The sequence below is a fragment of the Penicillium antarcticum genome (genome assembly GCF_028974205.1).
Source record: "Penicillium antarcticum strain IBT 31339 chromosome Unknown utg000009l_segment0_segment0, whole genome shotgun sequence".
NCBI classification, from domain to species: Eukaryota; Fungi; Ascomycota; class Eurotiomycetes; order Eurotiales; family Aspergillaceae; genus Penicillium; species Penicillium antarcticum.
In genome coordinates this window covers 588,874-615,790 of record NW_026695307.1, presented here as the reverse complement: position 1 = coordinate 615,790, position 26,917 = coordinate 588,874, and the positions used below count along the sequence as shown (strand labels likewise).

The following is a 26,917-nucleotide window of genomic DNA, read 5'->3' as shown; positions in this document are numbered from 1 at the left end:
CCAGATTACGAGACGCCAAATCCCACCCCCTCAAGACGCAGAGGGGCAAAAAAAAGCAAGCAACCAAACCCCATTCCCATAAACCCAAACCCAAACCCAGACCCAAACAGAGGGCGAGAAACGAAGTGGGCCGAACTGGGTCAGTCAGGCGTGTAAGTCTCAAAACTAAATAAGCAATAGTAAAAACGAAGATTGGCGAAGATGATATCCAAGTTTCGATGTCGATGTCGATGCGAGTGGCTGGACGTCGAGACGAGGTCGAAATCGAGGTCTGATCAATTCATGGTGTATCGGCTCGATGTAATCGGAGGTAGTGACGGAGGTAGTGAATGGAAAGGGAGAATCACGAGTCAATCTCCATTCCCATTTCTACGCCTCCGCCCAGTCCCGGTGCGTGTGAGCTGTTGGACATGGCTTGCTGGAGGAGTGGTACGCCAGTATCCATGTTGCTGAAGGGAGTCAGTTGGGCGTCGGGTCGATCGGTAGCGGCGAGAGGGGCAGCGCCCTCGAAGATGATTGGGGTGCTGCGCAGATTTTGGATGCAGGCTTCCCACGAAGAAGCGACGAGCTGACCTTGCGTCAGATCTTCAGTGAAAAGGTAAAAGGCAGGTGAGGTTCCAGAGGTCGGAGTAGCAGCGACCAGGAAAGCGTCTAGAGCGCGGCTCTTGATGAGGATCTGCGAGTCGTGTAGGTAGGCAGAGAACTGGTTGTCGATGTATTTTGTCCAGCCGCGAACGGCGCATGCCATGTCGTCATCTGTGCTGACGCGCTGCCAGCCAATGCCGAGGAGATGGGTTGCGTCGTCAACGAGTGGCTCTGCGGGTGGTGCAGGTCCGAGGTTGAGGGTGCGGTGCTGCTCGTTGCAGCTGGGGTCGTTGAGGCGTTGGTGGATTGAGGAGAGGGCGATGTCGTCCAGGCCCGGGGCAGATTTATCAAGCCGCTGAGACTTGCGACTAGCGTCACCGGTGTCAGATAACACTGCGTTGGACCGGGAGGAAACTGGCGCGGCGGTGGCCTGGTGCGCCTCGGATTCTTGCTCGTACCATGTGCCGGTCTGACTCTCGGCAGAGAGGGCAAGGCCAGTCTGTGGGTTGACGAGGACCATTCCTTCGCCATAGATAGGCTCTACCTTTGGTGGTGACGGTGTAGGGGCTGTAGGCGCAGTGGAAGCCAGTGCCTCTTCGAAGGAAGCTTCATCACGCGACCTCTTCCGGGATGGTTTTTGGGGAGCTGTGAAGTTTAAGCTCGAGGAAGCTTGCGCAGGGTTGTTGGCGAAGGCGATGTTTGGGTTGGAGATGCCGTTGAAGCTTGATGGAGAGTCCAGCATGGACTGCGGGAACTGAGCGAAGGCGTGTTCCTGGGGAGAGAGGACCGTCGCGGGACCGTCGGAGAGGCGATTGAGGATCATTGGGCACATTGTGAGTGCGAGTGACCCGCGAGATATACTGTTCTGTTAGATTAGGTGAGCAAGACACAAGAAGCTTCAACCACCTGTGGATCACGTCCAAGCGGAAGGAAGGTTGAGAGGTAGAGGTGAAGGTGGAAGATGTAAAGTATAAGAAAGAAATATATATGGGAGAGGGAGGTGGAGTGGAAAAGAAGATATATAGAGTAGAAGAGAGGGAGAAAGGAAGAGAAGGGAAGGAACGGAAGACAGAGAGGAAGAGGTAGAGAGAGTGAGACCAGAGGGATCTGAAGAAGTGGATGATTTGATGCGTGAAATGCGGAGTTACCATGACAAACGGTAAATTACCAGCCAAAAGCAGCGATCCGATCGACAAAAACAGTACCAATACCAACACCAACCTGTGAGGCGATTGGCTAACGCAGCCAAGCCGCCTCCGAGGAGTGGGGCTGGTCCCCGATGGATCCAGCCCCAATGCGATTGGCCAATCAGAGCTGAGGTGACTACGCCTTAGGCCTGCGCGGATGTGAGGCCCGTGGACATCACGTGTAGTCACCTGAGAGCAGCCAAGGATTCACGTATAGTGACATGGTACAGTCACGTAAAGAAATAAGTCAGTCACATGACACAGAATTGTAGTGAACAACCAAGAAGTCTATTGGAACACTATAGAAACACGAATGGAAATAAAATGACCACAGAAACAGGTCCACAGCAAAAACAGACACCAAAGCTCGTGCAAGTCTAACCAAATCAATGTTCGTAGAAAAAAAAGAGTACACCGCCAGTAACACCACATTGTCACTGAATACATCAAATGCGGCTAGAAAAAAAAAGAAAGCCAAAATCCAAGCCCCGTTTTCCATCACACCGGAGCTTGGGGAAGAAACATGGCGGCATCATACAAGGGTAGAGAAGGTGCCAAGGCCACTACATGCTGAGCATCCACTGCTCACACCAACGCTGGGAAACTGCGTCGGCTCCGAAATTAGGCGCATTTCCGGTTCATAGGAGATGCAAGGGTTGATGACTGCATTTAAGCGTTACCGGCGGTGACACCGCCGAGCATGCCCTTCACACGGTCAACGGACGAAGGAGCGTAGCTGGGGGCCATGGAGCCAACAAAGAGGAAGAAGATGAGGGCGGAGGCACCGAAGACGACAAATTTGCGCTGGGCAGGGCGGGCCTGGCCATACTCAGCCCAGGCGCGACCAGCAGAGGAGGTGTACTCGCGCATCTTGTCACCACCCAGCTTGTACCAGACGAGACCGAGCAGAGCAATTGAGTAACCGAAGAACTGGAGGGCAGTGACGGGGGTGTTCCAGATCATCATGGAGGCAATGACGAGGAGGATATCCTTGAGGACACCGCACAAGGTCATGACCAGAGAAGAGGTCTTGCCAATCTGTAGATACTGTTAGTGCGGGTTCTCAAATTCGCGGGCTAGCGGATAACGTACCAGGAAGACGACGGAAACGTTGAGCAGGAAGGCAATGACAGCATTGAGAACCAGAGTCCAGATACCGACGGAGTAGACGTGCTCCATGGTGCAACGGGGGAACTCGAGGAACAGAGCAACGGCACCATTCATGACAGCACAAATGGGAGCAAAGTAGTAAAGAGACACCATGGGGTCCATCTTGAAGTCGGCAGAGCTGAGTAGACCCTGGACCATGACTAGACGGGTAGCCTCGAAGATGATACCACCGACCTGGAACAGGAAACCAACAAGCTGGAACTTGACCTCGCCGAAGGAGGCGATGATCACACCAACTACAATAATAGAGACGTTGGCGAGAACCTTCATGTTGGCAGGAGCCATGCCCATACCCCAGGTAGCCAGCAGGACAGCCACGGGAGTGGTGGCCTTGAGCATCTGGATGAAGGCGACACTGAGGTAGAGGTAGGTCATATTACCGCAAATCAAACTCAGACTGAACATAACACCGATGGGAACAATCGCACGGAGGTAGACACGGCCAGTCATCTTGACATTCTTGCGACCATCGAGGACGGTGGTAGTCCGGGCCAGAATCTGGGTCATGATGGTAGCAAAGGTCAAGTGCCATGTCGTGAGGATAATAGGAAAGCCTGTTAAATTGTTAGAGCTTCCTGTCGCGTCCAGAGGCCTAGGCGGAGGGACTTACGGAAGCCGAGTGTGTCGAGGAGGTACTTGTTGAACAAAATAACAGAAGAACTGAGGGTAATCCAGGTACTGGCAAGATATATCAGCGATTGTGTCTCCGTCTCTGGAACTATCGTCGCTCACGTCACGTAGACCGCGGGGTGTAGGGCTGCGCTGGCCTCCTGCTTCTCAGCGGCGGGGTTGACAGTAGGGAGAGACTCCCGGGGAGTCTCGCCGGAGGCGCGAACCTTCTCGCCTTCGCTCATTTTGAAAGTAGGAGTTTGATCGGAGAGGAAGCGCTTGAATTCGAAAGGTCGTGGCCGAGAAAGGCTTCCTTGACTAAATGCGGAGGAAGCCACGGAGAAAAAAAGTGGGCGAGATAAGAAAGGGAGATAGGGAGGAGTGAACACTAAATGGTTTAACGACAGTGAGACAGTTGGACCAAAACGAGCGTGGATGAAGGAATGATGAGGTACGTACAAGGAACCAAATAGTTCTTCCACAAGGTTGAGAAGGAAATTTGAAAAAAAACCGTCGGGGGGCAGAGACGTTGTTTAGGCGTAAAGAAAACACCCAAAACAGAAAAACACCAAGACTGTTTGCAGAGTTGGTTCCTGTTTCAAGGTATGAGAATTACCGTTACATCTCAGCTAAGGCCACCTGTACTCAATACTGTACTGTTATTGGCTGGACTGTCTGGTACGCCCGTTTCCCTTACCTGAGCCTGGGCCCTGACTTCCATGGGTTGCTCGTGGCGATGCTCCGTTTTTGTGAAAATGCACCAATGAAGGCTAGTTCTACTCCACCGGCTGATTTGGCATATAAGTTAATTCTATCTTATTCAATATCTGTCTGTAGGTATACTAAATAAATGAGAATAGAATAAATAACAGAGTCCCTAGAATACAATTACAGGAATGTACGAACTCGGGACAGTTTGAGATAGAACACCACGCACTCAGTACATGCAGATCCAAATTAATAGAGGGTTACGCAAGCAGCTGTTAGCCAAGACCCACAATGACCCGCGTTCGGCGACCCTCTGGTCCATCCGGTCCCTTACGGGTGGAGAATGCGGCGATCGCCCTGGGCTGTGTCTGACGCCATCAGGGACTCTCTCCACTGTAAGGGCTGGGGGACCAAGCTTTGTTAGTCTGTACTGATTTGTTACTTGTTGACTGTTGATTATTCCTTGGATTGGTGACATGGAACCCATCTTCCAGAAGTTCTATCTTTATACAGTTCACGCAAACTTCAAAAAGATCATTACCTTCTTGGGGCGACAATCAGTGGACCCTATCGCCTGTGCCCTGATGTCTGCGAATCCCGTTCATTTCGAGACCGCCAAATTGATGGGTCAGTGTGAGTGGCCGATCAACGGACTCAGGGTTTTCCCCCTGTTCTATCGGTGCTGGATGCATATGATATGCTGCACAGCAACAGAATACAATATCGTACCTGTAAGCTGTCCGGAAATGGCCATGTTTACTTAGTTCGAATTATGTTGATAGTAATCTCGAACGTTGGAGCCGGATTAAACTACATCTATAGCTCGTAACCGATATTGCGGTAAGTAATTTAACCCAGTCGGAAACGTGCTAATTTCGACATCGGTGGCGTTTCCAGTCCATCTTACAGTATGGCCTTCTCGAATCAATGCCCCCCCCCCTATCTGCCCCTTTTTTCCTTGAGCATTGAAAATGTCCGAGATGGGAGCTGATAACGGCATTCCAGAATTGTCCAATGTCCGCCAAGGGAATTCCAATAACGACTTGCCCGCATGCAAATCGACTTCAGGTCCCTGCTTTTGGAGTCGATAAGCCTAGACCAATAACGGCCATGCACCAAATGTGATCGATTCAATAGTTTGACCAGGGTCTGGGATGTGATGACATTGCCTTACGTGTCCCACGGGTCTGATGGAGACCAATAGACCCTGGAACAACAGAGAGATCGTGTTTGAGGATATAGGATAATAAAATTAAAATATAAAATAGGTATAGGAATATAGTTAAATTAGAATAGGGGTAAAAATACCGAATCAGTAAAGCTGAAACAGGCACGTCCTCCCCACTCCTTTAGCCGACTGCGTCTGGATAGCTTGGCTTGTCACGTTGTCCTCCCACTTCTCCTTCTTTGGTTCCCCCCTTCCCATTTATTACCTCTCCCGCTCCCACTTATCTTCTGCAGACCTCCTGCAGCTGTGCTTTTTCTATGCTGAACGTCGCTCGCAAGACTTTTAAAAGAGTTCCCAGCTTTCAGGACCTCCTACAAGGCAGAATGACCCACCCCGACATGTAAGTATTGACCATCTGTCGGTCAATGTCAATACTGACCATTATTAGTTCTGTTGACGTTCTCGTCATTGGTGCTGGCCCTACTGGTTTGGGTGCCGCCAAGCGGTTGAACCAGCTCGTACGTGTTTCTACTCTCCAATTGTTGTCGGAGGGGCATAGGAAAAAAAAAAAAAGGGGGAGGGGTATTCCACAGAATTCGTGACTGATTGATTCCACAGAACAACGCCTCATGGATGATCATTGACTCCAACGAGACTCCCGGTGGTCTTGCTTCTACTGATGTGACCGATGAGGGCTTCGTAAGTTGCGACTCGTCTCAATTGCCACTTTTACATACTGACTGTTTATAGCTGTACGATGTCGGCGGCCACGTTATCTTCTCCCACTACAAGTACTTCGATGACTGCATCAATGAGGCCCTCCCCAAGGATGAGGACTGGTTCACCCACGAGCGTATCTCCTACGTCCGCTGCCAGGAGCAGTGGGTTCCCTACCCTTTCCAGAACAACATCTCCATGCTTCCCAAGGAGGAACAGGTCAAGTGCATTGACGGCATGATCGATGCTGCCCTTGAGGCCCGTGTCTCCAACACCAAGCCTAAGGACTTTGACGAGTGGATTGTCCGCATGATGGGTACCGGTATCGCCGACCTCTTCATGAGACCTTACAACTACAAGGTCTGGGCTGTGCCTACCACCAAGGTGAGTTTGTTTATTTTCATCGACTGCATCCATACTAATTTTACCAGATGCAATGCGCTTGGCTCGGTGAGCGTGTCGCTGCCCCCAATGTCAAGGCTGTGACCACCAACGTTATCCTCAACAAGACCGCCGGTAACTGGGGTCCCAACGCTACTTTCCGTTTCCCCGCCCGGGATGGTACCGGTGGTATCTGGATTGCCGTTGCCAACACCATCCCCAAGGAGAACACCCGCTACGGCCCCAAGAACAAGGTCGAGAAGGTCAACGCCAACAACAAGACCGTTACCCTCGCTGATGGCACCACCATCGGCTACAAGAAGCTGGTCTCCACCATGGCTGTCGACTACCTCGCCGAGGCCATGAACGACACTGAGCTCATGCCCCTCACCAAGCAGCTCTTCTACTCCTCCACCCACGTTATCGGTGTTGGTATCCGTGGTGCTCGTCCCGACCGCATTGGCGACAAGTGCTGGCTCTACTTCCCCGAGGATGACTGTCCCTTCTACCGTGCCACCATCTTCTCCAACTACTCCCCCTACAACCAGCCCGATGCCTCCAAGAAGCTGCCCACTCTTCAGCTCGCCGACGGCTCCAAGCCCAAGAGCTCTGAGGCTCAGGAAGGTCCTTACTGGTCCATCATGCTGGAGGTTTCCGAGTCTTCCATGAAGCCCGTTAACAACGACACTCTCCTCGCCGAGTCCATCCAGGGTCTCGTCAACACCGAGATGCTCAAGCCCGGTGATGAGATCGTCTCCACATACCACCGCCGCTTCGACCACGGTTACCCCACTCCCTCCCTCGAGCGTGAGGGTGCCCTCACCCAGATTCTGCCCAAGCTCCAGGAGAAGGGTATCTGGTCCCGTGGCCGTTTCGGTTCGTGGCGTTACGAGGTCGGCAACCAGGACCACTCCTTCATGCTGGGTGTCGAGGCTGTTGACAACATTGTCAACGGTGCTGTTGAACTGACCCTCAACTACCCCGACTTCGTCAACGGTCGCCAGAACACCGAGCGTCGCTTGGTCGACGGTGCCCAGATTTTCGCCAAGAAGCAGTAGATAATTCCCCCTTGGTCCGACACATGTTTGTGTGAAGGAATGTTTTTCTTTTGTTCTTTTTCCCTTTTTTTTTTTTTGATACAATTGAAATGAGCTCATACCGTCATGGAAAAAAATATACACGAGGGAGCATTTGAAGCGACATCTGGGAGATGATCTTTCGTTGGCGTTTCATCTTGTTACTTAACCCATTCAATCCTCTACCTTTCTTACTCCTATGCGCTAGAGCTGGGTTGCTCTTGATATACACTATTAGACTGGCTTGATTGGTTTGCTATTCATAATTAATTCAGTTCATGCACTACAGTACAAAGATAGATTGTAGCAGCACAGGCATCGACACATCGAAACCAAATACTTGTCGTCTAATAGGCCATCTCAACCTTCCCTAAACTTCAGACCTCCAATTCATCCCCCCACATAACTCTACACGTACTAACCCAGCACAGACCGACGTACATATCTCAGCCCCCACCAGGACACATATCCTCGCCACACGGCGATCCTAGGCAATCACCAATCGAAGATCGTAAATCCCCGGATGAGGAAAGCGTACGCAGAACAGTGTAATTGTATTCAAAACTGAACTTAATTCTACCAAACACCCCTGGATACAGAGCATACGTATCCAACCATAGATCTACATCTACGGAAGGCACATCTCGGCAAACGAACCTCAACGCAGGAAAGGAAATATTCTGGAATCATTCAAGGTTGGGTGGTGGCGTTGTGGATCCGTACCATGCAATCAAAAGAACAAGGACACTGGAAGTTAGTGCATACATAGTGTGTTCGGAGTGTGTCCGTAGTAATCTCCCATACTGCGTGTACATGTATACTATGAAACAAGTTAAATCCAGAAAAAGACCTAGAAATAAAGTACATGTAAATTATGGAGGCTGACGTATCCCCCAATCTCCAACCCGGTTCATCATTATAGGGCAGATGACAGCATACTCCATAATGTACTCCATCTCCACCTCCATACGGAGTACATGTACATGTACTGCAGGGCATCGGCGTATGTGGGATGTCCGTGTTCCATGTCTACCCGTGGGAGTACCCGGAGGCAAAGCGACGCGTCAGTGATGCCGGGCCCCGGTTTGTGGTTCTCTCCACTCTTTGAACTATTGATAGATTACCGGAAGTGTTTCAGATGGGCTTGTTTAGTTTGCATTCTAGATTGTTTGGTGTGGTTTAACGTGAGACATTCACCAGGGCTGGTTCTGTTCCGGGTCTGGGTTCTATGGAGAAGTATGGGCTGGGTTGTTATCAATGGGGGGCATGGTTATGGTATAGTATGGTAGGGGTGGTCTATTGTCTATATATGTATTCTTCTGTCGTCATTATTGTTATTCCATACTACGTACTCTGTACTCTGTATGGAGTACTATGGGGGTGTAATGCAGACCATACTTTTGTTTGACATATCTCAATACTCATACTCAAATTCTTACTCGTGTATCGTATACTTCGTCAGTCATCACGTCTTGTTTCCTACAACATTACATATACAAACCTAACAGAATACAAACCTGACAAATTCACTCGGGAGAAAGCCACAATCAATAGCTCATAGCCAGCTCACACTTGTCCGCACTTGTCTGAACCCATCCACACTTGTATAGTAGACAAACAGCCACCAATTTCGGATCACCTTTGACATCTAGACAAGCTGGCCTTCACCGACACCCCCCAAGACGGGCGAGACCTCCTCGGCCAAGGCTGCCTCGTAAGACATCGTAGACGCTAAGACTAGGTCCCGGAGTGGGACGCTGGCGGTGGCCGGGCTGGACGAGACACCACACGACAAGAAGGAAAGCTGTGGCGTGACCGGCGAGTCGAGCACATGTAGGGCTGTATTGGTGTTTGAAAGTCGATTTTCGGTATCATCTGTTTTTATATTAGATGGATTGAGACTTGACTGGGTGCCTCTGCGTACCTGCTTGTTCTTCGGGTGAACGATTCGCCCTGCCGCTATGGAGCTCTTGCTCCTGCGGTGACAACGCGAATGTCACTTTTGGCCGTGGTGGGTCGATAGACTGGGACGCTGGACGCGGCTTTGGCTTTGGGGATGTGTGCAGCTGTTGGATTGGGAGGGATTCCCATGGTTTGGTGGATGCTATGGATGGTGGAGCTGGGCTTGGAGATGCGAACATCCCGCGACTGGAAGAGATGTCGAGTTGGTAGGAGAGCTTACTGTCACCGTGAGCTGAGAGGTCAATGTCGGTTGCTGAAAGATCCAAGTCATGGCTCTGTTCGTCCAGGGTCAGTTTGTCGAAGTCAGTTGTCAGTGGGAATATCGGGAATAGAGAATCTATGTCCTCCAAGAGGATCAAGGTTGGACGACATCTGATCATGTTCGTAGCACGAGTCTATTAGTAGAGAGACTGTCTTAGAGAGAAATGCGAATAGGTTGAAGTGCAAGTATTAATAGTCAGACTCAGCCCCTCAACACTAGACCCGATTTCGAGCCTCCTGTTGATCCTTTCCCCCCCTCTCTCTTCTCTCTTCACCATGTGTTAATACTTTTTTTCTACACTCTCTCGTCATGAACGGGGATCTCAGTCTCTCCCAGTCGCTGGGAGGACTTCGGATAGCCAATCCAGATGATTCGCCTCTTGCGACCGCGGATTCACCGGGGACCAATCCACTCGGACGCCCGGGCGGTTCAGTATCAACACAGAATTCCAACGACGACCGCACTTCAGAATTTCCTCCTGCACCTATCGAAGTCCCTACCGTAGAGGACCGATCTTTCGTTCCCGAACCACAGCCTGTGCCAACATATCAGCCGTACTCGGCTCCGCTCTCAACACCTCCAAACCCCAACCGACCCCTTTCCTCCGTATACGCGAATGGTTCGGCCACCTCGGTCCTCCCCCGTGACAATACCTACCGCATAAGAACCGACTCAGGTGCCTCGTCCCAATCTAGCTCTCAGGCGCGGGTAGACACCCGAGGAGGCTCATCGGCTTTGCATGCCGGTGTTCTAGCGCGCGACAACTCCCACAGCGACCGGTCCTACCGAACCGCCCAGATCCCCGGCAACGGTCCGGCGGTAATGCGCCAGACGTCTCGAGCACATGCAAGAAGTGGCGGCGCCGCATCTCAGATGTCTCGAACTTCCTACATGGAGAATGGGCCGATGCCCAGCAGCGAGGATTGGCAGGAGCGCGGTGCGGCGGTTTCTGTGAGGCAAGAGGTGGATGCCAACGGTAAAACAGTCTCCCGCTATATCAAGAAGGGAGTTCGGGATTTCTCCTTTGGGAATACTCTCGGAGAGGGCTCTTACAGTACCGTCGTGTTTGCGACGGATCGCCAGACGTTGAAGGAGTACGCGATCAAGATCCTTGACAAGCGACACATTATCAAGGAGAGGAAGGTGAAATACGTCAACATTGAGAAGGATACTCTTAACCGTTTGACCGATCACCCGGGCATTGTGCGGCTCTATTATACCTTCCAGGATGAGCAATCGCTATATTTCGTGCTGGACTTGTGCAAAGGAGGAGAGTTGCTTGGTACACTCAAGCGGATGACAACATTTGACGAGGAGTGCACGAGGTTCTACGGTGCCCAGATCCTAGATACGATAGACTATATGCACAAGCGCGGTGTCATCCACCGAGACTTGAAGCCGGAAAATGTCTTGCTTGACAGCGGGATGTATGTCAAAATAACTGATTTTGGAACGGCCAAGATCCTCAAAACCTCGCGACGAACGGAGTCAAACTCAAACGGTCTTCCCCCTATGGACAACGAGGTCCCCGAGGAAGAGCGTGCGAGTTCCTTTGTCGGTACTGCGGAATATGTCAGTCCCGAGCTATTGACAGACAAGAACGCCTGCAAGGCCAGTGATCTATGGGCGTTTGGGTGTATCATTTACCAGCTGTTGGCCGGTCGTCCTCCCTTCAAAGCTGGCAATGAATATCAGACTTTCCAGAAAATCGTGGGATTAGATTACGAGTTCCCCATCGGATTCCCTTCCATCGCTCGTGATCTCGTCGAACGTCTTCTGGTCCTGGATCCTGCTCGACGTCTTCAAATTGAACACATCAAGAACCACCAATTCTTCGAAGGTATCACCTGGGGCCCGGATCTCTGGAAACAAAAAGCTCCTCGTCTGAAGTCTTATGTGCCTCCTGCACGCGATCCTATCAAGCTCAACGGCGGTGAAAGTGGTGAGAATGCACCGCCAGTCGTTTCAACCGCACCTTCCAATGCCCCCAATGCCAGCAACCGCCAGCTCCCACGGGTAGTAACCGAGCTGCCTCCGCCGAGTCAGCTGGACATCGAATGGTCCCCAGTGCTCAGCAAGAACAATGAACGCATTTTGAAACTAGGCAATCTGGTAGTTCTTTCATCTGCTGCCTCGCACAGCCCAACTTCCAAAAACAGCAGTGGTGAGTTCGAAGCCCCTAAGAAGTTCTCTCGTTTCTTCTCCGGAAGTGCCACCAAGAAGCGACAGCGACTGGTCATGGTCACTTCATCTGGGCGGATCATCCTGGCTGCGTCTGGTGGTGATGATAAGAAGGTTAAGCTTGAGATTCCTCTCTTGGCTTCAGGAACGCATTACCGGAGCACGACTGACTCCAAAGGACACTCATCCTGGATTGTGGACACGGTATGTAAATCACCTCCCAACAACAAGGACATCATCTAACACAACCACAGAGAGAAAAACACTACGTCTTCGAGGACCCCAAGGCCTCATCTGGCGCCACAGCAGTTCAGGCCCAGGAATGGCTGGACGCCTTGGACAGATCCCGAGAAATGGCGTCATTGCAACAAAGCGCCGGTGGCTTCGGCGATGATTTCCAAAATCTCTCATCAGGCTTTCCCAGTCCCGCCAACACACTAGACCGCACCTCCGACATGCAGAAAGATGAGAGAGGGCCACCCTCATCCGGCCGGAACCATCTGGTGAAACACCAGGCCACCGACTCCGAGTCAACAAAAGGAAGAAAGAGATTCAGCAAGCGCCACTCAAAGAATGGTCTTGCCGCCGTCTTCTAGTGGCAAAGAACCCCAAGCATCTTGCTCTCCACTTGACTCATTTCTTGTACACCTTGTTTCACGCCCTGAGGGTTATTTTCGTTCATGGGCAATAGGTGGTATCTCACCCGACTGGGATCGAGGTTGAATACGACACCTCTGGCAGTCTCCCCTTCCATTCTTCCATCCTCCCATTTTCCCATTGCTTTCTCTTCCATGCGCCGCATTCGCACAAAGACTGGATATCCCCCTGGCATATCGGTTACTTGACCTACCCTTTGCATATTCCAGTGACGAGCGTGTTTGTTGATTATATCTTTTCTCATTTTTCTATTTCCATGTCTGTTGGGGGACCCTATTTTCTTGCATTTAGATTCGGAAGGGAGCATGCGCATTTTATCTTTGCCGTCTGCTGTGTCTCAGACTGTTTTCATTATCATTTTCATCCTCTCCCCCAATTCCGTGTCGTGTGTCCTTTGTCCTTTTCTCATCTCGTTTTCTGTGTCGTCCACTGTTATATATCCCTGATTTGATCTGAAGCATACTGTCCACAACATCGAGACTTTTTCTGCTTTGCTCTTTTCTTTTCTTTTTGATATCTGTTCGGGAACTGTGTTACGTACTTTGAGCTGGTATTGAATCACAGTAGACCTGTTGACTCTTCTTATATTTCCTCTTCTCCTGCCCTCTCTCTCCATCTCTCTCTCTCTCTCTCTCTCTTATATTGGTTCTCATTTTGGGCTAGTCGGTCAAAAGGTCATTTGCATTCCCTTATCTTTTCTTGTTGTGTCTTACCTCATCATCTTTCAATATCCTTCCCTGCCATCTCTTGATGCGACCTCTCCATTGTGACTTTCTTTCCTTTTCTCCTCTTCCTTTTCTCTCCTGGTATACGCTCCCGCTCCCCCATTTCCTTATCTCTCATCACCACGGCGCATAGCTTGCTTCTTCTTCTTCTTCTTCCTCTCTTCTCTAGGCTGAGAATGTCACCCCGCACTTCAACTTCTGTTACAATCCTTTCAAGGACATATTTTTTGTCAATATCATCTTCAAATTCGTATTTCAGATTATTAGTACCGCGTAACAAAAGTAATATTCAGAATACTGTACTCGAAGGCATATATACACACAAAACATAAGTCGTAACAGGGAGATACATCTAAAAGTCCCCAGACACATAGCCACCTAGATAAATAGCCAGTCAAGACGAGAAGAATCCAACTCATCAATCCAATCAAAGCTAAGATCGATGTCATCACCACCACCGCCATTAGCACCACTCTCACACTCTCGACGTTTAGTATCCTGTTTCTGCCACATAAGTCTCAAAACCCAAGCAGCATTCCTAACATTAACACTAGTCAAAGCCTCATAAAGCGAGCCCAATTTCTCCAAAATAAGCCTCCGCTGCGAAGGACGACACTCAGCACCAGCAATAAAAGTAGGCCAAATAAGACACTTGAAATGCGGATCTGACGGCGGGATCAGACAAATCTGCGTAATGAGATTCGTAGCAATGAACGAATGATCAGCTGGTAGACCGACATCCGACCAAGGCGGATCAAAGCCTGGTCGTTTGCGGGATAAGACGCGACTGGTGTAGAGGTAGACGGCGTCTTGGTAGGAGGTTGCCAGGGCGAGACGGTATGTTAGATCTGGGATGAAGAATACTGCTTGCATTTCTTCGCTCCAGGCTATTGGGTCGAAGTTTCGGATTCCTTGCAGGAGGGTTGCGAATGTTGATAGGGTCAGTGGTTGACCTGGTTGGATTGTTGTTGGGAGGGCTGTTGGTTGGGGGGTTGCGGCTGCTATTTCCGAGTCGGGGTACCAGAGAGCGTGGACAAAGAATATTACTTCGAGGAGGTAGGCTGGGCAGCCGACCCAAGAGTTTTCTTCTAGGCGTTTTAGGATTGAGGGGCCCATTGAGGAGGAGTAGAAAGGTTTTGAGAGCGCGCCTGGGCGGGCGAGTGTTGAGCCCATGATTTCCATGCTGGGTTCGTTAGCTTGAGCGTGAACTTAATAGGTTTGGGAGGGTTCTTACATTAAACACCCGTCTAGGGCGAATGCGTCCAGGTCTTCGAGGATCCCTCGTCCCAGACCATTTTCAGGTCGGTCTTTGAGGAGTTTCTTTGCGCCCTCTATGTGGTAGCTCCATGCTCCGCTGCCTGACTCGATGATGTCCAGGAAGGCAAGTAGGACGATGGCGGCTAATGTCCTGCCGTCCTTTTGCGTTGCTGGGTTGCCAAGGTCTAGGGATAATTGGCGGAGGGCACGCTGCTTGAATTCCAAAAAATGTTGGTATCCTTGTGACGTAGGTTTCCTCGAACTTGCTGGCGCGACTATGTCTTCAATTTCCTTCACAGACAAATGCGAGTCCTCCAATGGTTGACTTTTGGATGACCACGGCATGGGAGATGAGTCGGACTCCGAGAGGAGCGAATAATGAAGGGCCCCAAGGGCGGAGATACTGTGCGCAAGCACCGGGGAATGGTTGACCAGGGCTGTGATGTCTCTAAACGGATTTTTAGACTGAGAGTAGAGCGCAAAGTCATTAACCATGTATTGGTTATCTTCGTAAATTGTCAGCGTAGCCATTCATTTTGTGCAGAGAACATCTCACAATGATATACATAGTACCGCGAGTACTGGCCGAGGTCTTTAAATAGAGGATCTACCAATCCCCATGGCGCTGGAACATGGTCGGTGCTGGGAAGAGCACTCCGCGAGACGTGAACGACAGCATTGTCCTCAGTAGTATCGAAATCGACCTGTGCCGCTTCATCTCCAGAGATATTCTCCAATGCCTCCAATGCCCATGCATCGGTCTCCGGACTAGGCTGGTTCCCTGAACAATGCGATTCGGCGTCCGAGGAAGACTCAGCGATGGGGAAAAAGCCGAAGCCACTGCCAGGCGCCGTAGGGTCGGATACCTCAGCAGACCGGCGCTTTGGTTTGTTCGATGGCTTTTCCACATCCTCAAAGCTGCGCCCCATCATCTTTCCTCGACTAGCCACACCACCCTTGACCCAAACGAGCGGCTTCTGATACCCCAAACATTCCTTCCCCGCATCTCGACACTTCCGGCAGGTGGGTTGGCCATTGTCGCAGATGATGCGACGTCGTCGACAGGTGTAGCAACCTTTGGTCATTCTCTGGACCGCGTAGGAGAAACGGCGTTTCTGATCTGGATTGGGAAGAATCGAGCCACTTGAGTGTTTCGTTCGGCGCCACTCGCCATCGTCGGCAATGGTCAAGACTCAGTGGGTTGTTGAAGCCACACGACCATAGCTATACAGTCTGTGGTTTATCGAGAAGGCTGGTAATAAGTCGTCGCGAATGTTCGATGTTCTCCGCGATGATTCAGAAAAGCTTCGCGGGGAAGAGCTGACTAAGAAGCCGGATCTTCAAGGCCGAGGTCTCCTCGTCGACTCTTGCACTCGCAGATCCCCATGCTTTATATTTCATGGTGAAGTCTTAGAAAATCTCCAAGATGGCGTGGAGTACCTTGTTGTTCCGAGGCTTGGAGGTGAGTCCTCTTCTTCCGCCACGCCGTTCATCACTGACAAATTTGCCCATCGCAGGTCTGGCTCACTGCTCGAGTATGTCGAATCAAATTCGCCTGTTGACTCTGATTCATATCCTGATATCGCTATTACAGCTCCTCCGAAGCCCCATCTTCCATCGCATGGTGGGCCGAATTCACGAGAAAGTCCAACACGTCCGGCACGGTGCGCCCCAGGAAACCAGACTCGAGAATGAGGGTAAAGCTCTATGCGATTATGTGACAAGAAGCCATGGCTGACTTATCGGTGTTAGGCTCCGGGCTCAAGCAGTTCTTCAACTACTTTAAAGAAGAGCTCAAGGATCAGGCGAAAGGAAACCCGCGCAACAAATTGTGATACCCTGGCGCTTGTTTAGTATAGGACACCAATGATACCCATTTTGAATACTGTCCATTTTCCCGAATATTGTTTCGTCTCTCGTCGATTTCGTCGATGTCGGGCTGACAGTGGGATGCCTCTGTTTCACTCCATGAGATGTATCCCTTGTTTCGCCCGGAGAACGAGGTTTGTACAATGTATGGGCCCTTTCTACTATTCCCAGCTGTTACCCAAGCCCGGTTGGGAGTTTATCATTGGGGCCTACATATACGGAAGTTGGGATTGGCCAAGTAAACCGCGCATACTATCTCTTTCTGGCCATTGGGTGGCAATTCACTTCTATTACCTACACAATGGTTTAATTCAAGATAAATGTGTTAGCCTCGTCAAGCACTCTATAGAACCAAGTTAGATCTTCCCGGAACCACCTTCGCTAGCATCCTGTTTTGATTGATCCAATTTAACAACCGACGAGATGGATTCACCAAATGATCTACCAACCATTGCCGAGATCGAAGCGTCGACAAATATCTTGAGCATAGGAACAAACACCATAAAAGTAGTCCGAGTCAAGGACCGCTTTGCAGTCAAGGTCGCACGTGGGATCCCACCTCTAGAAGCCGAGAATATAAAATTTGTAGCAGCAAACAGCAACGTCTCCGTACCAAATGCCTACGCCAACTTCGTCGTTCCAGAGACCAAGAAACGATATATCATCGTAGATTTCATCCCTGGATCTGATTTGTAAAAGCTATTGCCATTTCTCACACCCACCGAGAAGAATAAAGTCAGCGAGCGAATCAAGGAACAGATCGACGAATTCAGATCTATACCACCACCAGATTACCTGGGATATCTGGATGGCACGCCTTACGCCGAAGCTGTTCTCTCAATGGTACATATATCCGGTCATTAGGGGGCCATTTCAGCATCAAGACCAAATGAATCAGGGGATATTGGAGAGATGAGCACTGTCAGAGTTTCCGCATTATGTTCGGTTGTTGTGGGATGATTGATGCCACTCTTCAGAGCCACAGGTCTCTCTTCACACATGGTAATCTGCAGCCAGAAAAGTATCCTTGTGGAGAGAACAGGAGGAAGTTCTGATGGAGATGAAGGTGCAAACTTCAAAGTTACTATCCTTGATTGGAATCCGCCAGGATGATACCATTGATTGAGACCGGAGGCAGACACAGAAAGTCACTAGGCCTTCTATGGTACGTCGACCTGGGGAACCATGTACTGTACCTGCCCAGGTGTGTGCAATTGTTGACTCATGTGTCGACTCACTTCAAAGGTTCCAGGATATCGCTTGACTCTTCTACTTTATCCTTCAAACTTCATCCTTCATCATCGAAATCTACAAGTCTATCTCCCGTTGATACGGTGCTTCGCTGAATCAAAATGCATTCTCCGAAGATGACCAAACACAAACAGGCGAGTCTCTCGAATATTTTCGAGAGTCTTCAAATCGAATCCCCCATCTCCTTCTCGCAAACAAATACACAGCCCGGCTCCAACAACCTCGCTAAGTCCCTGCGCTAGTACATGCAATCAACTCTTCATATTGGTGGTGGAACTGTCTCGCCTCCTAGTTTGCACAGTGTGAAAGCTCAATTTGTGGTAGTAATGAATGATGCCTATGACTACAAAATTGGCGCGAACGATTTTGATCCTGACACTATCTTCCCTGAGATCGTCTCCCAGGGAAATCAACTATCCTCCTGTCTGCAGACGCAACTCACACCTAGTCAGGAGGCTGCCTTTGAAGATCACATACTGCATTGTCTTGCTGGAATGGTATATGGCTCCAACATGATCGAACGCGCTGGAATTGGCCGAGACATCACACTGAAATTGTGTATGGCAATTTTTCGGGGCGAAACAATATCAGAGGATATCGGAGAAGCCGAAGAAGAATTCCTGGAGTTAAAAGGGAGCTTCTACGCAGCAACCTTCAAGCCACCACCTCTGCTGTTCTGCACAGTCGACGCGAAGTTGTGCAACACGCAAGGGCCGCTTCCTACATCATGACTCAACTTTGTGTTGGCGACGAAGATCTAAGTGAAAAGATCATTGTGCAGGCTCATGACATCCTCACCTACAAAATTGATTCGAACAATACACCTTGTGGGAAGAATACAGCGGTATCTACCGGAAAGATGAAGTTTGGGCCGGTCTTCATCAATTCCGCCATCACACTCTCGTGCCCTACAAATTGAAAGCCATGGTACGAGAACTTGAGTCAGATCTCACAATCGCTATCGAAAAAGGCAAAATTGATCCCATCGCTCTTGCCTCCAAATACACACGTCTTCGTCAACATCCATCCTTTCATCGACGGCAATGGACGTATGTGCCGATTGATTCTAAATTCCATCCTCCTCAAGCTAGAAAGCTTCATCGTGTGTATCGGTGATAAGGAAGAGGATCGCTCTCTTTATATGGAAGTCGCTAGTAATGCAGGTGCCCTTGAAGATACGTACGGGGATCTCGATGAAGACGAAAAGCCAACAATGCATAAGGAGCTAGGCAGTTTTGTCATGTGACATGTGAAGAAGAGTATGCGCAAGCTTGTTACTACTATGCGGCACTGATCATCATTATTATGATTATTATTATTCTTCTTCTTTGTTTTGAATTTGCTTTTCGGGACACCAAAATGAATGTTTTTCTGTTACCGTTTAAGCTTTTTCTGTACATGTTTTCTCGTACGGTTTGGCGGCGGGTTATACAAGGTTGGGTGGAGAGACACTCATGTTATAGCTTGGAATATGTAGCTGGGTTGTACATGGAAATCTTCAGACAGGGTCTCTTCCTGCGGGAGAAACAAAAAGAGTCACAGGGCCTCAAAGGCCAGAAAAGCCCAAGTTGATTTTAAATCGAGTCATTCCGTTCGAGACTGCATTTGCATATATATGCCCTACAAGCAAAACCGGAGAGGCATAAGCGAGTTAGCACCTGGGGTTATTGTTGATCTAAGTGTATAGATGCTGTAGGGCTGGCAGGGAGGAGGCTGTCTTCTGCAATTTTCTGCTTCTTCATTTTTCGGGTTCCTGTTCAGCTGTTGGTCAAAGATAGCCACTGTGCATGGATGGGGATCCATGTCTGTTGACCCGGACTGCTAGTATGCTGCATTACAGTGGAGTTAAGTAAGGGTGTTGCATGGTTAATTTTATGTTGCTCCGTTGATATCCATAACATTATGCCTCGAAGCGTTTGATTTATTAATATTGATTCTAATCCAGACCCAATGCGTGCGCTGATAGTACATGGTATCATTTTGAAATTCGTGGAGAAAAAAAAAAAAAAAAAAAAAAGCCTGATCAAGAAAGCAATGGGATGAGTATTACATCCTAGCACTGGGCCACTAATCTATACTGTGAGTCTAACGATCCCAGTATAACTCAAATGACTCACTCATCATCATAGTCGTAGTCACTTTCGTATTCTCCATAATTTCCGGCGAAGGCATCATCAACACCGTCCTCTTCGCCATCGTCATCATCATAGTCATCCTGATCATCAGGGTCAGGATTTGCAGCCTCGCCGTCCTGCTTGATTGGCTCTTGGGTAGTCTGCGTGGCAGGAGGCGTGGGGAGGGGCACGGGGAGGGGCACAGCAGTAGCAGAGGGAGGAAGAACAGGCTTGGAGTCTGATGGAGTGGCCCGTCGAGAGGCTGCCTGTGGTTCGATACTGGCACTGCGTCGTGAGATGACACTTTGACTGCGACTCTGGCTGCGGCTCATGCTTTCGGCCTTGGCGTCGGCTCCTTCTCCGCCGTAAAGTGTGTCCAGTAGAGAGTAGTTAATCTTCTTACTGTAGCCCCGGCGCTCCAGCATGCGACGAGTCGCCTCGGCAGGAGTTGATGCGCGGGAACGGCCCTCTTCACCTTCACCTTCAAGATAGGTGACATCACCAAGACGACCACGGCGACGCTTGCGAGGTTTGCGAGATGTTGAGCCGCCTTCTGATTCTTCCATGGCACGCTTCAAAGCCTTAGCCTGTTGAGTGCGGAGATATTCTTTGTTCTCGGTCACCCAAATTGATTCCTTAATCTCCACTTCAGCAGGTAAGAGGAGACAATTGGCAACTTCAGGATCATCTTCGAACTCGGTGGCATCGATCTCAGTGCTATCGGAAATGGGGGGCCGCTGCGGCTCGGTAGCACTTTCAACCAGGCCTGAGCCTTGAGCCAGCATTGTTCGCATTTCATCCTCCAGGGCCGCTTCAGATGCAAGCTCCTCTGCGGGAGGCTCTGGTGCAGGTTGTCGCTTTTTGCCCTTGGAGCCGGTTGCTTCGGACTCAAATTCTTCTGCCACGTCGGTGACGGCTTTCGCAACTATCGATGAACGTCGACCCGTTAAAGCCGGATCTATGGGAAGATTGGGAATAGCAAATCCGTCCGCATCTAAACGAGGTGGTGGGACTGATCCAGCTTCGCTTTCATTGAGGTCATCTTCAAATTCTGCTGCAGTTTCTGGTACCTTCATCTTGATGCGAGGTTGCCGACCTTCTCGTCCGCGAGTGAAGGAAGGGGGGTCGTGAGTGTTTTCCAGTTGGACAGAACGAAATTGATCAACGGTCAGTTCACCACTCTCGGTGGAACTGAACTCGTTCAAACGTTGACTGATGGTGATTTCCGTGACTTTGACGACGTAGACAACTTCGCGCACCGTTCGACGGAAATTGTTCATGCGCGCGGCGAGAATCAATGCCGCACCACAAAGACCAGCTGGGCGTCGTCCAGTGGTCATCCAATCACGGTTCATTCGCTGGATGATTCGGACTGCTTCACCCGCAACCGCCATTGTAGATTGTCCGAATTCCAGCTGTTTGGCAAAACGGTATATTAAGCTTTCTGGATCGATGGGGTTCATCAAGAACACGTTTCCACCCAGACGGAGCTCATCCAGGAGCGCCTTATAAGTGCGACCGAGTTTGAAGACATTGACCATCAAGACATCAGCAAAATCAATCAGCATTACTGTGTTGCCATTTTGCCTGCGACAGGCAATATATAGACAAACTGCAGCCACAGTCTTTGTGCGACGACCTTGAATAAAGTTGAGACCAACGGCAAGTTTGAAGACCTGACCAGCAGCTTTGGTTGCACTTTCGGGAATAGTGAGAGCTCGAGAGAGTTGAAGCATATACCGATTTCCATTCTGTTCGGTCATTTCGCGACTTTCCATTGCACCTCCTCGCTGGAATCCGGGGCCATAACTGCGGACGTGTGTCTGGTCTTCTCCGACGAAAGATCCTTGAACGACAGCTGCCCCAGAGGAAGATTCACCGAAGGTCACTTCTGAGACGATGTTTGACTCGCTAATGACTGTACCACAGCCTGAGCAGACCTTCACTCCCTCATCTTCGACAATATGCGGGGCAGGACAGCCTGGATTGGGACAGTTGGAGGTTTTCGGATGTGTAGTTGGTCGGGGAGCGGGAGGGCGCCCAATAGACTGCGGACGTTTAATAGGAGTTGGGCCTGGGGGTTTGAGACTCGCCAGGCGGCCGACAGGTGCCCTCCGGGGAGGCGGGATTGTTGGACGCGCGCCGGGTTTGGGCGCAGGCCTGGGAACAGACATCTTGAGGAAATGTGGGAGGTTTTAAGGGGAAAAGGCGCGCTCGGTAGAGGAACCGAGGTCCTCAAAGCCTCAGGAATTCTTGTCAGAGTTGGTCGCAGGAAATATTTCGTATCACCGTCGCGGCAGTCGGCGATAAGGAAAGAGGAGAAAAAGTATTCGATCTTATGTAAGCAGCTGCATTTGGAGAGTTACATTCCAGTGTCAGTTGGAACAAGTTGAGATGAGAAGACAATGGAGATCAATAGATTGCCTGGTTCACTTCCTCAATTATTGTCTTCATATCGCTTTGACTTCATTCTGCTCTCTTTCACGTCGCTGTCCCTCGGTCACCTGACTTTAATTGGGTCAGATACGCTAGAGCAGATCAGGACTAGTGGCATCAGACGCGTGCCTGTTCCTGACCAGCATCTTCACTTCATCACTTCCTTGAACACATGGCAACAGGTAGTCGACTTGAGAACTCCGGGATCTGGGATCTATGACCCGGGATCCGAGCTCATACCTCATGACTGACCCCATCGCTGGCATACTGGGCCATGACCCCCGAACACTTGGAATGCGGCATTTCTGCGTGATTTGGGTGGAATCGCGCACAAATGTCGCATCTTCGCCATCTCTGCTTATCCACACATTTCTAGGTTTTTCTTTTCTTCTTTTACTTAATAAAACATGTTCTGACTCTTTCAAATATTCGCCTTCCATATTATCTTTGTGCTTGGACATTTAACCTCTCTGGTTCGCTATTTCTTTCTACATACCCGCGCGCTACTCCTTGTCTGTATAGAGTGATCCCACTGTCGATCGGTTTCAGATATTCGAGGAGTATCTTTTATTTCCGTTTATCCCCCCAGGCTGGAAAGCTTTGGCATTACGTCTACCAAGCCAAGCCTCGTGCCTGGCCCCACGCAGAGATCTCTGCCGATCATGACTTCAAGATCGAAGAGCCAGATCCTCGATCTAGAGGCCGCCAACCACGAAAATGATACACAAAGAAGCGTTTTCTTCGTGAGCAATGTGCACTGCGCATCATGCGTAGCATATGTTACTGAAGTGCTCTCTGAAATCTCTACCGTCACCGGGATCGAAGTCACGATCTTAACGCACGAAGTGCGTGCTAGTCACAGCGCTACTGTTCGACCGACCATCCTTGTAAACGCATTAATCCACGCCGCGTTCGAAGTACAATATGTAACGACCTTTGACTACCGAGGAGCGCTCGTCTCGGAACTCGATACTTCCGCTTGGAACCACCGCGGCTCAGCACTTCTCTCCACACCCCGCAACTCGGTTTCTAGTATATCATCGAACATCAAAGAGCGAATCCAGGCCAGCAGACAGAAACGACATATCGCCAACTGTGATGCTTGCAAGAAAGAACAAAATGTGAACACTTCTCCTCATTCTTCTCGAACAGAGCTGGGATATTTGGCGGAGAAATCTTCACACGCTGGCTATCGTCGGTCAAGTAAGGGTCACGAGCGCGATGTCTCTTTCTCAAAGCTTAAGCCAACGCCAGAGAATGCATTACAGGAGACAGCTTCGGTTGTCTCCTGCGAAAAACAAGTTGAACGCGACGTTCCTTGCTCAGAACAGCCCAGATCGAGCCCTCCGGATGACGAATTTACGGCACTAATTAGTATTGGAGGAATGAGTTGCGCATCATGTGCCAACAGCATTACAAATGAAGTTGAACAACTCGACTTCGTGAAGGAGATCACAGTCAACCTTCTCACGAATAGCGCCACATTAATTTACATTGGACCCAGGGAAAATGTTGACAAGATCATTGAACAAATCGAGGATATCGGATTCGAGGCGTCGCTCGACGAGGTGAACCCTATTCCTAAGGCACCGACCCCTACAGAGTCCGCCGAAATCTATACCAGCGAGATTGCCATCACTGGTATGACCTGTGGCTCTTGTAGTGGGGCAGTGACTCGCGGACTAGAAGAGCTGCCGTTCATTCGAGAGGTTTCTGTCAACTTGCTTTCCCATAGTGGAAGGGTCGAGTTTGAAGGCCGCGACAACCTTGATAAAATCATAGAAAAGATCGAAGACCTGGGATATGACGCTGCCGTCAATAGTGTCTCTCCAGTGATAGGCGTCCAAGAAAACTCTCAACCCGTCCAGTCCAGGACAATCTCTATCCGAGTGGATGGAATGTTCTGTCACCACTGCCCTCAGACTGTCTTGAATGCAGTGGAATCACTTTCCGATGTCAGCATTGAACAAGCCCTGTCCGAGAAAGATCCCATCCTCAAAGTCACATATGCCCCACGACCATCTTCTCTTACCATTCGATCTCTTATATCCACTATCAATGCGGCGAATGACGCATTCCGCGCACATGTATACCACCCGCCCAGCATTGAAGACCGTTCTCGTGCAATTCAGCATCATGAACGCCGCCGCCTGTTGTTACGCCTGCTATTCGTATTCATGAGTGCGATTCCCACTTTTATAATCGGCATTGTGTTCATGTCTCTTGTCTCGTCCGACAATCCCACTCGAATGTATCTAGAGGAAACAATGTGGGCCGGTAGCGTGACCCGTACAGAATGGGCACTGTTCATCATGGCAACCCCAGTGATGTTCTACGGCACTGATGTATTCCATGCCCGGGCCATGAAGGAGATCTATGCCTTATGGCGACCTGGAAGTCGGGTTCCCATTTTGCGGAGATTCTACCGTTTTGGTAGTATGAACCTTCTGATCTCTGCGGGCACATCTGTTGCCTACATCTCATCCCTGGCCGTGCTCATCGTTGATGCGGTCGTTGGTACCAAGTCCAGTGCTCACAGCACGACCTATTTCGACTCGGTGGTTTTCCTGACTCTTTTCATTCTTGCTGGTCGGTTCCTAGAGGCATACAGCAAAGCCAGAACCGGCGATGCTGTCACGTCACTGGGTAACCTTCGACCCTCTGAGGCATTGTTGATCGAAGACACATCCGTTATCAATGGAGATGCCTCCGATGGAACTGCTATAGAGGGGATGAAACGCACAAATGTTGACCTCCTCGAAGTTGGTGACGTCGTCAGCATTCCTCATGGCGCCTCGCCTCCTGCCGACGGAACTGTCATTGACACCTCCTCATACCAATTCGATGAAAGCTCTTTGACTGGAGAATCTCGACCAGTTAAGAAAACGCTTGATGATAGAGTGTATACTGGCTCTGTGAATGTCGGCCAGCCTGTACGCATTCGCATTACCGAGCTCGGTGGTTCGTCGATGCTTGACCGAATCATTGCGGTGGTTCGTGAAGGCCAAAGCAAGCGTGCACCGCTCGAAAGAGTTGCCGATCTTCTCACCTCGCATTTCGTCCCTATCATCACGCTCATTGCAATCACCACCTTCGTCATCTGGTTGGCTCTTGGTCACTCGGGTGTGCTTCCAACAGGTTATCTTGATGTCGCACATGGCGGCTGGACATTCTGGGCTCTTGAATTTGCGATCGCAGTATTCGTTGTAGCTTGTCCCTGTGGCCTGGCTCTTGCTGCTCCTACTGCGCTATTCGTTGGAGGTGGTCTAGCAGCAAAGCATGGTATCCTGGTCAAAGGCGGAGGCGAAGCCTTCCAAGAGGCTAGTCGCTTGGACGCCATCGTCTTTGATAAGACCGGCACACTTACCGAAGGCGGCAGCCTGAAGGTTTCCGAGCACCAAGTTTTGACTAGTGACCCGGAATTTGCGAAAGTTGCATGGGCGCTGACTCGAAAGATGGAAGAGAGTAGCAACCATCCAATAGCCCAGGCAATCACCGATTTTTGCAAATCCCAACCATCCGCCACTGTCAAGTACTCCGATGTCTATGAGATTTCCGGACAAGGCATGAAAGGAACCTTCACCATCGCTGGACCTGAGCACGAAGACGAATACGAGGCCGCCATTGGCAACGAACGTCTATTGCACAGCGTCCTATCTCCCGAAACAGATACATACTTCGTTTCCAACCTGCTGTCGAAATACCAATCAGCAGGAAAATCAACTGCAGTTCTCTCCATCCGCCATGTCAACTCCCAATCCCGCGAACCATCAAAGTTCACCCCAGCAATCGTGCTGGCGACATCCGACACAATCCGCCCTGAAGCCGTCGACATCATCGCCCAGCTTAAGAAACGCCGTGTCGATGTTTACATGTGTACAGGCGATAACCAAACAACCGCCCACGCTGTCGCAGACATGCTAGGAATCTCTCGATCAAATGTGATGGCCAATGTCCTACCAGCAGAGAAAGCAACTTTCGTCCGCCAGATCCAGGAAAAATCTTCAGATACACCTGCAAATAATAACACCAAGCCAATCCGCCCCATCGTCGCTTTCGTCGGTGATGGCGTGAACGACTCCCCAGCTTTGGCTGCAGCAGATGTAAGCATCGCGATGGCCTCCGGTTCAGACGTGGCAATCAATTCCGCGAGCTTCATCCTACTAAACTCAGATCTGAGCACCATCTTACAACTCGTCCTGCTGAGTCGCCGTGTGTTCAACCGCGTGCGCATGAACTTTGGCTGGGCGGTTATATACAACATCTGTCTTGTGCCTGTTGCGGCTGGTGTCTTCTATCCCATTGTCAGTGGACACCATTATAAGTCTGTCGGCGGGGAGATGGTCATGGTTGATGAGCATTGGAGATTTAGTCCTATTTGGGCTGCCTTGGCTATGGCTTTGAGTAGCATTTCTGTTGTTTTGAGCAGTCTTGCTTTGAGGATTGACATGGGCAGTATTATGAGGGTTTTTGGAAGGGGTAAATAATGGAAGGGAGATCGTTGGTTTTCGGATTTGTATCTATTTTAGCGTTAACTTATTTTGAACCTGATGCATCTGAATGAATTATTATCAAGTCTCAGTTATTGCCCACTCTTTGTAG

At 50.1% G+C, this 26,917-nt stretch overlaps 11 protein-coding genes across 11 annotated transcripts; 6 read left to right on the top strand and 5 right to left on the bottom strand.

Moving 5' to 3' along the window:
- Positions 1-343: 343 nt before the first annotated feature.
- N7508_008590 (uncharacterized protein) lies at positions 344-1,417 on the bottom strand (the record flags this gene model as incomplete). Its single annotated transcript, XM_058466653.1, has 1 exon — positions 344-1,417. The coding sequence occupies one exon, from the start codon at positions 1,415-1,417 to the stop codon at positions 344-346; it is 1,074 nt and encodes a 357-aa protein (XP_058314499.1).
- A 1,024-nt stretch (positions 1,418-2,441) lies between these two features.
- glfB (uncharacterized protein) lies at positions 2,442-3,796 on the bottom strand (the record flags this gene model as incomplete). The annotated part of the gene is made up of 4 exons (XM_058466652.1): positions 2,442-2,810; positions 2,865-3,496; positions 3,553-3,620; positions 3,675-3,796. 4 exons carry the CDS (start codon positions 3,794-3,796, stop codon positions 2,442-2,444), a joined length of 1,191 nt encoding a protein of 396 aa, XP_058314498.1.
- Positions 3,797-5,680: 1,884 nt separating this feature from the next.
- On the top strand, positions 5,681-7,583 carry N7508_008588 (protoporphyrinogen/coproporphyrinogen oxidase; the record flags this gene model as incomplete). Its single annotated transcript, XM_058466651.1, has 5 exons — positions 5,681-5,827; positions 5,876-5,945; positions 6,046-6,126; positions 6,178-6,528; positions 6,576-7,583. Exons 1-5 carry the CDS (start codon positions 5,745-5,747, stop codon positions 7,581-7,583), a joined length of 1,593 nt encoding a protein of 530 aa, XP_058314497.1. The 5' UTR covers positions 5,681-5,744.
- Positions 7,584-9,249: 1,666 nt separating this feature from the next.
- N7508_008587 (uncharacterized protein) lies at positions 9,250-9,943 on the bottom strand (the record flags this gene model as incomplete). The annotated part of the gene is made up of 2 exons (XM_058466650.1): positions 9,250-9,476; positions 9,526-9,943. 2 exons carry the CDS (start codon positions 9,941-9,943, stop codon positions 9,250-9,252), a joined length of 645 nt encoding a protein of 214 aa, XP_058314496.1.
- A 191-nt stretch (positions 9,944-10,134) lies between these two features.
- On the top strand, positions 10,135-12,602 carry N7508_008586 (PDPK1 family serine/threonine-protein kinase; the record flags this gene model as incomplete). Its single annotated transcript, XM_058466649.1, has 2 exons — positions 10,135-12,210; positions 12,261-12,602. The coding sequence occupies 2 exons, from the start codon at positions 10,135-10,137 to the stop codon at positions 12,600-12,602; spliced, it is 2,418 nt and encodes an 805-aa protein (XP_058314495.1).
- Positions 12,603-13,766: 1,164 nt separating this feature from the next.
- Positions 13,767-15,730, bottom strand: N7508_008585 (Zn(II)2Cys6 transcription factor; the record flags this gene model as incomplete). The annotated part of the gene is made up of 3 exons (XM_058466648.1): positions 13,767-14,571; positions 14,623-15,151; positions 15,202-15,730. 3 exons carry the CDS (start codon positions 15,728-15,730, stop codon positions 13,767-13,769), a joined length of 1,863 nt encoding a protein of 620 aa, XP_058314494.1.
- Positions 15,731-16,071: 341 nt separating this feature from the next.
- N7508_008584 (uncharacterized protein) lies at positions 16,072-16,480 on the top strand (the record flags this gene model as incomplete). The annotated part of the gene is made up of 4 exons (XM_058466647.1): positions 16,072-16,107; positions 16,163-16,180; positions 16,240-16,342; positions 16,398-16,480. The coding sequence occupies 4 exons, from the start codon at positions 16,072-16,074 to the stop codon at positions 16,478-16,480; spliced, it is 240 nt and encodes a 79-aa protein (XP_058314493.1).
- A 457-nt stretch (positions 16,481-16,937) lies between these two features.
- N7508_008583 (uncharacterized protein) lies at positions 16,938-17,378 on the top strand (the record flags this gene model as incomplete). Its single annotated transcript, XM_058466646.1, has 2 exons — positions 16,938-17,180; positions 17,214-17,378. 2 exons carry the CDS (start codon positions 16,938-16,940, stop codon positions 17,376-17,378), a joined length of 408 nt encoding a protein of 135 aa, XP_058314492.1.
- A 632-nt stretch (positions 17,379-18,010) lies between these two features.
- N7508_008582 (uncharacterized protein) lies at positions 18,011-18,496 on the top strand (the record flags this gene model as incomplete). Its single annotated transcript, XM_058466645.1, has 1 exon — positions 18,011-18,496. The coding sequence occupies one exon, from the start codon at positions 18,011-18,013 to the stop codon at positions 18,494-18,496; it is 486 nt and encodes a 161-aa protein (XP_058314491.1).
- A 1,382-nt stretch (positions 18,497-19,878) lies between these two features.
- N7508_008581 (transcription factor TFIIIB subunit BRF1) lies at positions 19,879-22,053 on the bottom strand (the record flags this gene model as incomplete). Its single annotated transcript, XM_058466644.1, has 1 exon — positions 19,879-22,053. One exon carries the CDS (start codon positions 22,051-22,053, stop codon positions 19,879-19,881), a length of 2,175 nt encoding a protein of 724 aa, XP_058314490.1.
- A 924-nt stretch (positions 22,054-22,977) lies between these two features.
- Positions 22,978-26,802, top strand: N7508_008580 (putative copper resistance-associated P-type ATPase; the record flags this gene model as incomplete). Its single annotated transcript, XM_058466643.1, has 1 exon — positions 22,978-26,802. One exon carries the CDS (start codon positions 22,978-22,980, stop codon positions 26,800-26,802), a length of 3,825 nt encoding a protein of 1,274 aa, XP_058314489.1.
- Between the last annotated feature and the right edge of the window lie 115 nt (positions 26,803-26,917).